Source organism: Talpa occidentalis, unplaced genomic scaffold (assembly GCF_014898055.3).
Source record: "Talpa occidentalis isolate TD23 unplaced genomic scaffold, MPIMG_talOcc4v2.1 talOcc4.8, whole genome shotgun sequence".
Classification (NCBI taxonomy): Eukaryota; Metazoa; Chordata; class Mammalia; order Eulipotyphla; family Talpidae; genus Talpa; species Talpa occidentalis.
Window position 1 is genome coordinate 63,955,426 of NW_023605194.1, and position 16,291 is coordinate 63,971,716.

At 39.4% G+C, this 16,291-nt stretch overlaps 1 protein-coding gene across 10 annotated transcripts in view; it reads left to right on the forward strand.

The window, feature by feature from the left end:
• SPECC1L (sperm antigen with calponin homology and coiled-coil domains 1 like) overlaps positions 1 to 16,291 on the forward strand; it is a 142,125-nt gene that overhangs the window by 78,477 nt on the left and 47,357 nt on the right. For all 10 annotated transcript variants that reach the window (XM_054690473.1, XM_037496848.2, XM_037496849.2 and 7 more), the window contains 2 exons: positions 739 to 830; positions 6,599 to 6,689. In XM_054690473.1, the coding sequence (XP_054546448.1) occupies positions 739 to 830; positions 6,599 to 6,689 (183 nt within the window). The remainder of the gene's footprint in view (positions 1 to 738; positions 831 to 6,598; positions 6,690 to 16,291) is intronic.

Genomic DNA, 16,291 nt, shown 5'->3' on the forward strand with positions numbered 1-16,291 from the left:
CTAGAAACATAGTTCCTAACATAAATATTTGGCTAAATAAAAAGGTCCACAGTGATTTCTCCATCCTCATCCACTGTGTTATGTGCCTGATTTCATTTGTGTGTCCCATTTTGATTTTAATTTGGCTTCAGATGAATAGCCATCTTTATACACCCTCCACCAGAATCTGTGCTAAGCCCAAATATCTAGAAATTAATAAACTACAGATCTTTCTTATAACAGTTCAGGCTATGGAAGGAGATTGATGTGTGAGCAGGTAATTAAACATTAATGTATTAAGTGCAAATCTGATAATTAATGTAAAATGACCTCATGAAGGAGATGAGGGAAGATGAGCAGGTTCTAGTGTTCCTTCATGTAATAGTGAACATCCACGATGTGCCAGGCTGCTCACTGATGCAATTACAGAAATACTCTTCTTGGGGTTTTTTGGTTCTTGAATTGCGTTGATTTATGGAGCATTTTTAACCACATAAGACAATCAAGTAGTAAAAATAAAGTGACTGGCATAACCAGGGTTGGAAATACTAGAGAAGCACACAGTCTACCTGGTGGCAGAAGAAGGACCACCTGTTGGGCATGACAAAGTGTTCAGGAGAGGTTCCTCGATCAGAACAGTTTCCAGGGGGAACCAAGGGCATTGGTTAATCTAGTGGATGCTTAGAGGACACCAGTTATGAAAGCTTCTGCTGTATCATGATCTATTTATTGATTATTTGTATATTGTTGTTTGTCTAGTACCAAACCCTACTGCAGCTGCAATTCCACGAACACCTCTGAGTCCAAGTCCTATGAAAACCCCTCCTGCAGCAGCTGTCTCCCCTATGCAGGTATGTGGTGACTCTGGGGACCTCAGTTTCTGAAATTTATCCTCTTCAAAGTCACGTGCACTACATTAGGAACTAAATGACTGCCTTGTGGGGAATATAGTTGGAATTTTCTGAGATACTGTGAATATCCTTAATTGAGATAAATTAGGTAAATGTCAGTCGTGTTATTTTTCTGAAAATGGCTAACAACTATTGAGCACTTACTCTGTGCTCTACACGATTCCAAATGCTTTCTAATGTTAACCTGATTAATTCTGTTGGGTGTATATACTGTTCTTAACCCCAGTTTTCACATGTGGAAACAGGCCTACAAAGGTTAGGCACTAGAGGTTATGTAATTAAAAAGAGCAGAAATTTGAACCTGGGCATTCTGGCTTCAGAGACTATGCTTTTAGCCACTACATTAAGACACCTCTCTAAGGAGAACACATAATTGGTATGCCTCAACTTTCACTGCATGGCAAATCACTTTCAAAACTTTGAGGCCTACAACAAGCATATGAAAAAATGTTCAACATCACTTGTAATCAGAGAAATGCAAATCAAAACTACAATGAGATACCATCTTATACCAGTGAGAATGGCACATATTAAAAAAACTAGCAACAACAAATGTTGGCGAGGTTGTGGAGAAAAAGGAACTCTCCTGCAATGCTGGTGGGAATGCAAACTGGTCCAGCCACTATGGAGAGCTGTGTGGAGATTTCTTGACCTACTAAAGATAGAGCTTCCATATGATCAGCAATTCCACTTCTAGGTATTTACCCAAATGACACAGAAACATTAATTCCAAAGGGCACTTGCATCCCAATGTTTATAGCAGCACTATTTACAATAGCTAAGCTATGGAAACAACCCAAATGCCCAAAAATAGATGGCTGGATCAAGAAGATGTGGTGCATATGCACAGTGGAATATTGCTCAGCAATCAAAAAAGATAAACACATGCAGTTTGCAGCAACATGGATGGAGCTAGAAGGGATCATGCTCAGCGAAATAAGTCAGAAAGAAAAAGAAAAATACCGGATGGTCTCACTCATAGCAGGAATGTAGAAAACCTAAATAAGGGACCAGGAAAAAGACTAATTAATACAAAGTAAAAATCAAAATCAACAAGCAACTATAAACCAGAGACACACTATTGTGGCGGGGGGACGGATGGGGAGAGAAAGGACTAGGGTCAAAATAAAGGAGGGGTGCAACTGTATGGGGAATATAACCAAAAGGAAAATGCATACATTGTGCAAAAATGAAAAATGATGTAAGAATTATATAAAATAAAATTAAAAATAAAACAAAAAACAAAACTTTGAGGCCTAAAACAGAAATTTTATCTTTTTGACATTCTCTGGGTTGATGAGGCAGTTCTTTCCTGGTTTTGCCTGACCTTTCTCCTTCAGCTACACCTGTCTAGAAGGTGAGCTAGAACCTGGGCTCAGCAGCAATGGTTGCGCCTATCTCATCTTGTGATCTTTCCTTTCAGGCTCCTTCATGACTTGGTGTCTCAACTGCCGAGAGAGTAAAAGTGGCAGTTAACAAGCATCTTAAGACCTAGGTTTATAGTTAGACAGTGTCACTTCTCTCCCATTCTTTTGGGCCACGCAGGTCATAAGGCCATTCCAGAATGAGAGTGGAAGGGGGTTGACAAGGCATAAATTTAAAGAAGCATGATTTCACTCTGTAGGGCTCAAGATGCCCTTTCATTTCGTAGTAGTCTAGCACAGAACCTTGCTGCTCCGTTATGGATGAGTTTTAGACATTGCTTTGTTTTGCCACTGTTGAAATGCAGACCAGAAAGGAGAGCAGAGAGTTGTCACTCTGTAGGGCTCAAGATATCCTTTCATTATAGGGACTAAGTAGCCCTTGCTAGGATACTACTTGTGGAAAGAGTATTTGAGGTGGCCTAAAACTAGTAGCATTGGCTCTTTTCCTGTCCCTAAAATTATATAGGAGTAATTTTTTCTTTTTGAATGGAGACTTGTGCTTTGTTAACTATTGGCCATGTATATTGAGGATAAATATTTTACTTTTTCCTTTGTAAAGTTTGGGGTAAACATGTTACCCCCCCCCCTGCATTTATAATTTTGCAAGTTAGCAACTTTGCATTTTCATATAGAAGGTGTTCTTAATTTAAAAGGAAGGCAAGGGGAATTCCTTGTCCATTTGCGTATTTAATACTTTTTATTTGTTCTCTATTAAACTTTTCCTAAAGACCTCAAGATTATAATAACTAAAGGCAAAATAAGGGCCTCCCCCGTGGTGCAGCGGGTTGAGCGCTGTGCAGTGAAGGTGTCCACAGCCTCTGCAGCACGGGTTCAATTCCTGGCCAGCCAGGAGAAACCCACATGGCGTGGCAGACCTCTCCTGTCTCGCCCACTGCTCCCCTCAACAGTGTCTTCACTCCATCTGCCTGTTCTGCTCCCCGCTCTTTCTGGTGAATTCTCTCACCCTCCGGTGCCTCTGACCTATACCCCAATTCTTGTATAAATAAATAAATCTTTAAAAATAAATAAATAAATAAAGGCAAAATAAAATAAATTTCAGGTGAGGTGAAATTTCTCCAGTGTTTGTCAATTGAAGTTTAATGTGCAAGACATCACACTAAATCTTTCTAGGACAGGCAATAAAAAAAAAATCTCACTCTGTAACTTAAAAAAAGCAAGAATTACAAGTCACTTTTAGTAATTTTTTAATAATTGCTTAATTAGCACATTGGTTCTCAAATCTAACTATGCATAAAAGTCATGTGGAGAGTTTTTAAACATAAATTCCCAGCCTCATCCTAGTGAATGAGAATCCCTGAAGGAGGAGGACCCAAGATTGGGGTTGTTACTTTTTCAGAACTTTCTGAGTAGGAATTCCACTTTGGGATCTGAGGGAGTTATTACTGGATTATTCTGCCACCACAGGCAACTAGTCAAAACATAGAAAGCACTTACTTTCATGGCGGGGAGACCTCTCCTGCCTTACCTGCTGCTCCCCTCAGCAGTGTTTTTCATCCATCTGACTGTTCTACTCCCCGCTCTGTCTCTGGTGAATTCTCTCACCCTCCTGCGCTTCTGACTATACCCCAGTGCTTGTATAAATAAAAATAAATCTTTAAAAAAAGATTTTTAAAAAAAGCACTTTTAGATATTTTATATCAGGCAGCAGAAGGCTGTTATCCATGAATTAAAGTTAAGAAATGAGATAAATCATGGTATACCCCATACTTTTCTATTGGCACTTTCCAGATGGTAGTTTAGGGAGGCTGAATCCAAATGAAGCAAGGAAGGGAACTAACTAGATCTGAAGAGCTATAGGCAAGTTTTCATGGAGAATGAGGGTGCCAGAATTTGTAAGGCACAGTAAATAGGAGGAGGGAGGTAGACAGAGAATGGAGTCTAGAATTCTGGAGAGGCATGCTTTTGTGTCCTTTCCTGGTTGCCAGTCTGCACGTCCATAGGGTGAACCCCCATAAGGCTGGACAAGAACAGTTTCCCAGCAAAGAACAGTTGCCAGGGAGCTGTCAGGCAAACACTTTCCATAGTTCACACAGGGCAGGGAATCATTTCAGTCATGGGAAACCTCTTTGAATATTTGGAGCATTCCTAGAGATCCCACAGAGGACCACACTTTACAGTGGAACTAAATAGTGCTACTGTAGACACTATTCTAGACCTATTCTAAAAGACCTTAAAAATAAGTTTCAAAAGGACCCATGAGTTCCAGAAGTAAGCAAGCAGAAGTATAGGGTAAGCAGCCTCTGAAATGCTTCCCAGTGATCCACACCTTCTGGTAGTCATTCCTTTATTCTGTCCCTCTTGATGCTGGCTGCCTATACTACTCACTTCTTATAAATAGGATATGGGAAAACGAGGTGTCATTCCCAATTAAGGTTATAAAAAGACATTTCCATCTTGACTACTCCTCTCCAATGAACAATAAGAAATTGAAGTACTTAGCTATAAATTTAATAAAATATTTTGGAAGGCTTATACAATGAAAATTACAAAATATTGCTGTGAAAAATTAAGGAAGTAATAAATGAAAAGACATATTAATGGATTAGAAGACTCAATATTTTAATACCTTGTAGTTCTCCTTCATGTTAATCTATGGATTCAACATAATCCTAGTTATAATTCCAACCGGCCATTTTTGTAGAAATTAAGAAGATAATTTTAAATTTATGTACAAAGTTAAAAGACCCAGAATATCCAAAATGTCTGGTGGGTGGGGTGGTAGACAAATTAGGAGGGCTTACACTCTGATTTCAATACAGTATAATCAAGGCATATGACATTCACATCAGTTTTTAGATGCAGACATTAGATGACTAGAATAGAGAATCCAGAGATAGGTCAGTTGATTTTCAACAATGGTGCCAGGTACTCAGTAATTCAGTTCAAAAGGGATAGTCTTTTCAACAAAGTGTTCTGGAAAACTAGGTCTCTGTGTGGGGCTAAAAAAGAACCACAATCCTTACCTCTTGCCACATACAAGAATTGAAACTGACTATAAACCCAAAGGTAAAAACTAAAAGTCATAAAACTTCTAGATAAAAACATTGGAAAAAAATCTTAAGGACTTTTGAGAAGGCAAAGATTTCTTATTTAGGATACAAAAAAGCATGAAGAAAAAAGTTGGTAAATTGGGCATCAAAAGTTTAAACTTCTGAAAGACAATAATAAAGTAATAAAATGAAAAGATAAGTTGTGAATATTTTCACAATACATTTAATCTGCCAAAAGAGTCTTGTTCAAAGGCTTGTTAAAGACAAACTACCCGGTGTATAATGAACAAAAGATTAGAAAAGTCCTTTCCTCAGAGAAGATGTACAAATGGGTAATAAGCAAATGAAAAGATGCTCAATAGGATTAGTCCTCAGGGAAATGAAAATTAAACCCATAGTACCACTGCATATCTGATAGGATGGCCAAAATTAAAAGAGTGGCAATACCAAGTATTGATAAAGATGTAGAGAATGCTGGGCGTCTGGCATATTCCTGCCGGGAATATGAAATGAGAAATTAGAAGTTAGCTAGGTGAAAAGGGGCTAAGAAAAGGAAATAAGCTTGAGAAAAAGCAGAGACGGTAAACACCACAGTCTCTGTGGGAACAAGTGGTTTGGTGATACTTGAGCAGTAAGTAAAGGTGATGGGAGATGAAGAAGGGCTAAGAGGTTTTTTAGGTATAGGTGGTAGATACTTATGGCTGCATGCAGAGGGGTGTACATAAGAGTTAGGAGCTGAGGAAGCCAGTGACAAAGCTGTTGCAGTAGTGCTGAGTTCAGATGACAGGTTGTAGAGGGGCAGTTGTAGTAGGAGCACATCTGTATTTCACTAGTTGGTAGCTGACACGAAAGAATCCTTTTTAATCCAAACAGTGGGCTCACCCACAGAATACCACTGGTTGCCAGGGGTCAGGGAGCAGGAGGAAAGGTGTAATTGCATAAGGGCCATAGGAGGAATCCTTGACTATATGATGTCAGTATCCTGGTTTGGTTATTGTACTATAGGATTACAGGATGTAACTAACTAATGGGGCTAACTGGGTAAAGGGCACAGGAAGGGATCTTTCCATACTATTTTTTTTTAATGTATATTGAGATCACTCTGTGTGTGCGTGTGTGTAGATGTTGTATCTTAATGTTTACTTCAGCCTTACTTTAACAGTGTAGAAGGAATTATGCAAATTTGTAACTAAATATTCTCTGCAACACTTGTGTTTTAAGCCCCAGCTCTAGATTTGACCTAACTTTGATACTTTTTACCTTATGATTTCAGAGACATTCCATAAGTGGACCAATTTCTACATCCAAACCCCTGACAACCCTGTCAGATAAGAGACCAAACTATGGGGAAATCCCTGTTCAAGGTACATGTCATCTGTTGTATAAGTAATAGTTCACTATTGTTACTAGATTTTTATTTTCTCATTTTTTGGCTAAATTATTATTTCCTTTTTGCTTAACATTATTTCAACCTATCTGAAGTTAACTATTAATATTTTTTAATTGCAAATGGAGAGGTTAATTATTAATAAATGCATCTTGGAAGACAACTCTCAAAGTATTATAATGGGTAATAGAGAGTGCACACCACTGCTAGGCACTGTGTTTTCATGGTTGTTTGTTGGGTATGTATTGTTATCCCCATTTTACAGGTTCTGAAAATGAAGCTTCAAAAGGTTAACTAACACAGGTTAACATAGAAAATAACAGGCCCAGGTATCCTGATTCCAATGCCCATTCTTTTAATCGCTGTGCTCTATGTTGTTGTTTAGTGGAAGAAATGGAGACTCCAAAAGATGAGGTCCAGCAATTCTTTTGTGTACTTGAGAAGGGGCTTGCCCATTTCACACAGCCCTTATGATAGACCCAGCACCAGGACCCAGGTCTCCTACTTTTCAAGGCCAGGGCTCCTTCTGTTATGCCACACAGGCTGGCATCATGGCATGGTGCTCTAAAAGGCAGCACTTCACTTGGGAGTGGTGTGTTCACGCTTCAGGAGCCCTGGACACCTTTTAGCTCATACAGGCCAGTCACTTCCATGTGTTCTGCTCTGCATTCTCAGTTGTGGAAGTTAAGCTCATGGGGAGACTACAAGGTTTCAACAGCAGTGGGAAAATAATAAATAAAGATGAGGATTATTTCCTTAGTGAACCTAAAGGACTGTCTCCTTGGGTGCCAGGAACATCAAGGAAGGGTTTGGTTTAGCACTTGAATTGGCCCTATACCTGTCAGTCTTGGGTGTTCATATCAGTACATATCTAGAACAGGTGTTGCTGCTACATTCCCTGCACAGAAATACGCCTTCTACCCCTGCTTCTTGACTTCTGGTTCAGTCATCAGCTGTGACCCAAGATCACTTCTCCCATTAGAAGGTCCTTTTGCTAAGGGAACAAAGAATGAAAGGTTCAAAGTCTCTCTTTACATCTTTACCTCATTGCTTTTCTTACCTCCCAGATGTATCCACTAAGGACTACATGTGTGCTTGGTGCATGATCATCAGCTGCACATGTTTGTCCTAACTTGTTGACCTCTTTGGTACTGGTTCCTCATCTGTAAATTGGGAATGACTGAATACCTACCCCTTTCTTCCTGTGTTTTCTTAAAATCTGCAATCAAGCCTTCTTCCTTACCATCCACCAGAAATGCTTTCTTCAAGGTTGTCGGTGATGGTATGTAGCTAACCCAGTCAACTCTTAGTCCAAATCTGATGTGAACTGGCCTCTTCTGGGGTATTCTTTTTGGTTTCCATACCACACTCTTGTCTTCTTCCTGGCCACTCTTCCATCTCTTGGACTCATCCTTCTTGGCGTGCCCCAGAGCTCAATCCTGGACTGTTCTCTGTTTCTGCTTACTTTGTTATTCTGTCTTATGACTGACTATTGTGTTCATGCTGAGTGCTGCCAAATTAATATTTCTAATCTGATGCTCTCCTCTGGACGCTGGACTCTCATATCCATTTGCCTACCTGACTTCTCCATTTTCATATTGAGTACTCTCAGACTAAGTGTATCCAGGACAAAATTTCCAGTTTCCCCAACCTGTTCTGCCCTTAACCTGTCATCTTCATCTCAGTTAAGGATGGGAGTCATCCTTAATCCCCTGCTTTGTCTTAGAGCTGTTGAGTTCTTTAGGACGTCCCATTGGCTCTACTTTCAAAATATACCTAGAATCGGAATATTGCTCTTCTCACTATTGCCACCTCCTCAGTTTAAGCCACCATCATCTCTTACCTGGATTCTGCCAAAAGATTCCTCATCCTTCTACAATCTATTAACTCCACAACTACCATGCTCTTGAAAAAATAGAGATTGGAACCTGTCATTCTACACAAAACCATCTACTAACTCCCTATTTCTTTCAGGAGAAAAGAAAAAAACTTTCTTATAACTACAAACCCCGCCAATTTGTCCTTAGTTGCCTCTCTGACTTCATCATCTTTCTCTCTTGGTCACTCTGCCCAACCATGTGGACTTGCTGCTGGCCCCTGGGCACGCCAGCACACTGCTGACTTATGAACCTTGCACTCACTCTTCTGCTGAAACACTCTGTCTGGGAGAAAGTGCCACTCCTGCTCTCCCTAAAGGGTTCATTCAGAGCTCTCCTCAGTGAGGCCCTGAATGCCACTTTTAAAACCGTAAACCACTCCCTCCTCCACATACCCCATTCTGTGATCTCTCTCCCCTTTAAAAAAAAAACAAACAAAACATTTTTAACCTTAGAATTTATCCCTTCTGATAAGTTTAACATTTATCACTTTAACATTTATCATCTTTCTTCCATTCTAGATCACTAGGCCCAGGAGGTGTCAGGGTTTTGGTTCTTTTTTGTTCACTGAGGCATCCTCAGCTCCAATAGTAGTATGGGGCTCCTGATAAAATCATAGATAAAATAAAGGTCAAATCATATAAATGGCTTAACACAAGTTTGAGCCCATAGTAAATGCTCACTGCTAGAGTGTATGTATGAGCTTTTATTATGTGTACAGTTTTCCTTTGTAGCAAAGGTGGCTGAGAATGATGGCTCTTAATGAAATGCAAGAAGATTTCAGTGCATTGCAAGGCAACCATGTTCTTCAGGATTTTGCTTAGTTGTCAACAAGTGACTGAGAGTAGACATCCATACAAATTGTGTCCTGAACATCTTTAAAAGCTACTTGCATTGAGCGCAAAGATGGGAGGGTTCAGGAGCACCCCTACTCTGCTGCCTGTTGTGAGGGCTCCAGTTCTGTCAGTCAAGTCAGTCTTTTGACTTGCAGTTAGAGCCAAGTGTAGTTGGAATCAAAAACCAGGACGTCACAGCCTTTGGGCATGTATAATCCTGGGCCTATGACAGCCCTGTGAAAGAGACCCCTATCTGGAGAGATTTGAGGTGATCCTGGGATACCAGAGGATGCTGAGACTTCAGACTACTGTTCACCACGGAGGGTGGGGATACTCCAATGAGCATCAACTTCTCCCTTCCAGATTCATCTTGATCAGCTCACAGCAAGGCAAGGTTTACGGGGAAAAAAATCAGTGTTTTGCAAACTTACCTGTTGGTAAGATTTATCTGAGTCCCTGGTAAAGTACAGACTCTATCTGGACTCACCATAAAAGGGAACTTGGAAACATCATTTTCACAAGTACCCCTAGATTCTTAGGAGAGGACAAATTTGGGAAACTGGATAAAGATTACCATTTTGTTTTTTTTCTATTACCTTGGTTTCAGTGGATGGGGGTACCAGGTATGGAAAGTCTGTGGGCTAAGGTTTTTGAAGACATGTGTTAAGTCTCCAGAGCTCTACTGATATTTTCTCCTGATTAGGTTAAGGTTATGTGCTATTTGGGAGGACACCACAAAGGTGATATGCCCTTCTAAGTGCATCACATTATGGGGTACATGATGTTGATGTGTCTTATTACTGGTGATGTTAACCTCAATCACTTGGTTAAGTCGGTAATTAATAAATACTCTATTAATAAATACTCTATTCCTGTTTAAATTTTTTCTCATTGCTGTTTACCTCTAACAGTTATTACTGTGGTATTGTAGTAGTGACTTTCTCATTTCTTCATTCCTTCTGTAAGAAATTATATTATTATATGCATTACTCTATTTACTGTTAGAGTATTTATTTGTATTAGTTTAGGCTTATGGATATTTAGTTTATTCTTTGGGTCATGATCTACTATTGTTGTTATTTATTTTGTTGCTCAAGTTATTCGGGCTTTGGCCATTGGGAGCTCTTAACATCAACTCTTTGTTTTTTTTTTTTTTTTTTGATAGAGGCATTTTTATTTATTTATTTATTTGTTTGTTTTGTTTATACAAGCACTGGGTACAGTCAGAAGCGCGGGAAGGTGAGAGAATTCACCAGAGCCAGAGCGGGGAGCAGAGCAGGCAGAAGGACCGAAGTACACTGCTGAGGGGAGCAGCGGGCGGCAGGGGAGGTCTGCGCGCCATGTGGGACCCTCCTCCGGTGGCCGGGGAGCAGCCGGGGATCGAACCGGCGTCATAGAGGCTGCGGGCAGCCTCGCAACCCAGCGCTCAACCGCTGAGCCACCAGGGAGGCCCTCTTTGTTCTTTTGTTACCACTCCCCAACACCCCTTCACATCACGCCTTACTTTAGGGTACCAAGGGATGCTCCAGAATTATTTTTTTTCCTGCACCTCTTGATTTTTTTTCTTTAGAGAATATTACTTAGAAAAAATCCTGGCAGCTAAACATGCTAATTGCTACTGAAATTTCACTGCCTCTATTCCCTCTCTGGATAGAGCTGGGAAAATTGTATATCTGCATACCAGTACATACAAACACACATGTAACTGTTTTGTCTATCCAAAACCATGCCTCTGATTCTGAACAAGCACCAAAGGGTACTTTCTAGCTTTTTCCCTTTCCTAATCTGTAACTTCTTTCTCTAGACTGAGAAACCTGATTCTCATTATCTACAGTATATTTACTTTTTTTGTTGTTGTTTACCTCTATTATACATAGTAATTTCAAAATTGCTAAACCATACCCCTATGGGGAGCCAATTTACTGACTAGAGTACAGTGTTTGTGTATGGTTCTTTTTGTAGTTAGCCTTAGGGCATCCAGTCAGAATACCCCATAGTTACTTAGGTCAGCTCCTTTTATCACTGCTCCCTTCAGTTGATTTTTATTTTTTTTTTATAATAAATTTTATTTTTATATTCCCCATACAATTGCAACCCCCCATTCTGACCCCAATCCCTCCCCTCCCGCCCCCCACCCCCCAAAAAGTGTCTCTGGTTCATAGTTTTTTGTTGATTTTGATTTTCACTTTCTTATAGTTATTCATTTTCCTGGTCCCTTATTTAAGTTTTCTAGATTCCTGCTATGAGTGAGACCATCCGGTATTTTTCTTTTTCTTTTTGGCTTTTTTTTTTTTTTTTTTTTTAATACACCATAAAATTCATTCTCTGTTCTGTGCCTTGTAGGGTGTTTAGCAGCATAGCATCCCTGGCCTCTGCTGTGTGATAGTAACCACCCTCTAAGGTACCTATGGTTCTCCTACTCCCCAATTGTGATGGCCAAAAATGCCTCCAGACATTGGCATATGTACCTTGGGGGGAAGGGTCAGAATTTCCCCTAGTTGAGTTCTAAAGCTAGGATTTTCACAGTTTTATTTGATTTCAGTAGAGAAGTGTTCCAACATCTGTGCCATATCTGAGTCTGGTTTATTGATTACTTGGTGTCTTGATAAAGTGAGCTGAATATGTTGGGTTTTTTTTTTTAGCTTTTTGTCTATTTCATTATTTTGGTTGAACGCTGGACATCATGGTAATGTAGCTTGCACAGTAAATTGATTTTTGTCTTGACATGGACACCTTTTTCCTTCTGCTATGATTTAATTATGAGAGTCCATATTTATCTACTCAAGAGGTGGGCTTGGTTTGAATTTTGTTGTTATTGTGATTGCCCTCAGGGCACTGCAGGCTTCCAATTACTCTATTAATAGTTTGTGTTCCAGAGGATTTTTCTCAATGTCTGCCCCAAAAGTTTAACTCTAGGCTGTCCTTTGCATTGGATTTTAGGGAAGACCTTTCTCATATTTTTGTGACTTTGTCAGCTGATATTTCCTATTTGTTCATTTGTTGAGAAAAGTTTTCTTTACAACATTGAGCATATTTTTAACAGCTGCTCTAAAATGTTTTTCTGCTAATTCCAACATATAACTAATTTTCAGATTTCCATTTCTTTTGGTCATGGGTCATTTTTTCCCCTTTTTTAATTTTTATTTTTTTGTATTGTCTCATAATTTTAAAATGTATCTTAGGCATTGTGAATCACATACTTAGAGGTTCTGGATTCTACCATGTTCCTCTGCAGAAAATAGGTTTCTATTTTAGCAAGCAGTTAACTTGGTGCACCCCAAACTCGAACCTCTCCGCTGCAGTTGAAATATGTGTTAGTTGTTTTGTCGTTAATTCAGCTTCTTGGAATTTAGTGCTTGCAGATTTCAGAAGTCATGAGAGATTTGGGTAGAATTTGTTTACAGAATTCATGACTCTTTTCTTTCTGGTATTTCACCTACCCCCTCATTTTTCAGCAACTTTAGTTGTCACAAGATAGTCCTCTGGTTCTTCTTCTGGAAGACTATGGACTTTCTAATTTTAACTGCCCTATTTGGCTTCATCTGAGGCATACATACATGCCTACTGCCTTAACAGGGAAATTCACCCAAGATTATTTCATTCTTTCGAGTGTAGATTCCTTTCATTTTCTGCTTGCTTTTGGTTGATCTTTAGTGCTTTTAAGTAGCTGGTTTTTTTTTTTTTTTTTTAATTTGTTTTCAGTGGGAGTTTTGGTTCATCTGAAACTACTCCTCTGTGAACAGACATTGGATTTTAGGCTCCGAGTTTGTTTGTTTGTTTTGTGGGACCCTCGCAGGTGGCCGGGGAACGAACCGGTGCTGCAGAGGCTACAGGCACCTCTGTGCCACCAGGGGAGGCCCTAGGCTCCAAGTTTTTAACCCACAATTGCCTGTAAATTTTACTTAGGAAACAATAAAGGAACAACGGTCTATACCTATTTCTTTGATTTGTAAAATAAGAAAATTGAGTAGCAGACCTAGATGCTTGTGTTAGTTATTGCTCTCCATCTCCCTGGTACCAGCCACATGCAAGGCATCCTGTCAATTCCCTGTATAGTCTAACTCATCACCCTCTGTGTATTGTAACCCTTCTAGTCCATTGCAGCCAGAAGGATGTTGACCAGAAAAACCTTCCCTGACTCCCCAATGCCAAGGGTGAAGTTCACCCTACTTAACTTGACCTGCATCTCCTGCACCACTGCCCTCACCCAGCCTGACCCTCCCATCCTGCCTGTGCAGCTTCACCTGCTCCTCACTTTCCCTTGCCCTCTAAATATCGCTGTCCTGGATTTCTTTTGGTGTATTCTGAACACTCAGCCTGAACACTTCTCCAAGCTTCTTTTACCTTAATAAGAGCTGTTAATTATCCTTCTAGTCTTTTTTTTTTCTTTTTTTTTTTATTAGATAATGAATTTTATTGTTATATTCCCCATACAATTGCAGCGCCCCCATTCTGACCCCAATCCCTCCCCTCCTGCCCCTGCCCCCCTAAAAGTGTCTCTGGTTCATAGTTTTTTGTTGATTTTGATTTTCACTTTCTTATAGTTATTCATTTTCCTGGTCCCTTATTTAAGTTTTCTAGATTCCTGCTATGAGTGAGACCATCCGGTATTTTTCTTTTTCTTTTTGGCTTATTTCGCTGAGCATGATCCCTTCCAGCGCCATCCATGTTGCTGCAAATTGCATGTGTTTATCTTTTTTGAATGCTGAGTAATATTCCATGGTATATATGTACCACATCTTCTTGATCCAGTCATCTATTTTTGGGCATTTGGGTTGTTTCCAAAGCTTAGCTATTGTAAACAGTGCTGCTATAAACATAGGGGTGCAGGTGTTCTTTGGAATTGATGTTTCTGTGTCCTTTGGGTAAATACCTAGGAGTGGAATTGCTGGATCATATGGAAGCTCTATGTTTAGTAGGTCCAGAAATCTCCACACAGCTTTCCACAGTGGTTGGACCAGCTTGCACTCCCACCAACAGTGCAGAAGAGTTCCTTTTTCTCCACACCCTCGCCAACATTTGTTGTTGCTAGTTTTTTTAATATGTGCCATTCTCACTGGTGTAAGATGGTATCTCATGGTAGTTTTGATTTGCATTTCCCTGATGACAAGTGATGTTGAACATTTTTTCATATGCCTGTTGGCCATTTGCATTTCCTCTTCAGAGAAGTTTCTTTTTAGCTCTTCTGCCCATTTTTTGACTGGATTCTTTTCTTTGTTGTTGTTGAGTCTCATCAGCTCTTTGCAGATTTTTGTGATCAGTCCTTTATCATTAGTGTTGGGTGCAAAAATGTTCTCCCAGTTGGTGGGGTTTCTCTTTGTTTTTGTTATTGTCTCTTTTGCTGTGCAGAAGCTCTTTAATTTGATGTAGTCCCAGCTGTTTATCTTCGCCTTCACTATCACTGCTTTGGGTGATGTGTCTGTAAAGATGTCTTTGATGTGCAAATCACATAGTGTTTTGCCTATATTTCCTTCTATATATTTTATGGTTTCAGGTCTTATGTCTAATTCTTTAATCCATTTTGAGTTGATTTTTGTGTATGGTGTGAGGTAGTGGTCAAGCTTCATTCTTTTGCATGTAGCGACCCAGTTTTCCCAGCACCATTTATTGAACAAACTTTCTTTGCTCCAATGCATATTCTTTGCTCCTTTGTCAAAGATTAGTTGACCATAAATCTGTGGGTTTATTTCTGGATTTTCTATTCGATTCCATTGGTCTGTATGTCTGTTCTTGTTCCAATACCATGCAGTTTTGATGATTATGGCTTTGTAGTATAGTTTGAAGTCTGGGAGTGTGATGCCTCCATTCCCTTCTTTTTTTTTTCAGGAGAGCTTTGGCTATTCGGGGTTTTTTGTGATTCCATATGAATTTCATCAATAATTGTTCTATTTCTTTGAAGAATGACATTGAAATTTTGATTGGAATAGCATTGAATCTGTATATTGCTTTCGGAAGGATGGCCATTTTAATAATGTTTATTCTTCCAATCCATGAGCAGGGGATATCTCTCCATTTCTTTGTGTCTTCTTCTATTTCTTTTAACAGTGTTTTATAGTTTTCTTTGTATAGGTCCTTTACCTCTTTTGTTAGATTTATTCCCAAATATTTGATTTTTTTTGTTTCAATAACGAAAGGGATGGTTTTTTTGATTTCTTCTTCTTCAGATTTATTGTTTGTGTATAGGAAGGCTACTGACTTTTGCGTGTTGATTTTGTATCCTGCCACTTTACTGAACTGATTGATGAGTTGAATTAGCTTTTCTGTGGAGTTTTTGGGGTTCTCTATGTGTAATATCATATCGTCTGCAAATAGTGATAGTTTGACTTCTTCTTTTCCTATTTGGATTCCTTGGATGTCTTTCTCTTGTCTTATTGCCCTGGCTAGGACTTCCAGTATTATATTGAAAAGCAGTGGTGAGAGTGGACATCCTTGTCTTGTTCCAGATCTTAATGGAATTGCTTTCAGCTTTTCACCATTGAGAATGATACTGGCTGTTGGCTTGTCATAGATGGCCTTTATGATGTTAAGGTATGTTCCTTGTATCCCAAGAATTTCAAGGGCTTTTACCATGAATGGGTGTTGCACTTTGTCGAAAGCTTTCTCAGCATCTATTGATATTATCATATGGTTTTTATATTTCTTTTTGTTGATGATGATTTTCGGATGTTAAACCATCCTTGTGTCCCTGGAATGAATCCTACTTGGTCGTGGTGAATTATCTTATGGATACATTGTTGGATTCTGATGGCTAAAATTTTATTGAGGATTTTTGCATCAGTGTTCATTAGGGAGATTGGCCTATAGTTTTCCTTTTTTGTGTTGTCCTTGTTCGGTTTTGGTATTAGTGTAATGTTGGCTTCATAGAA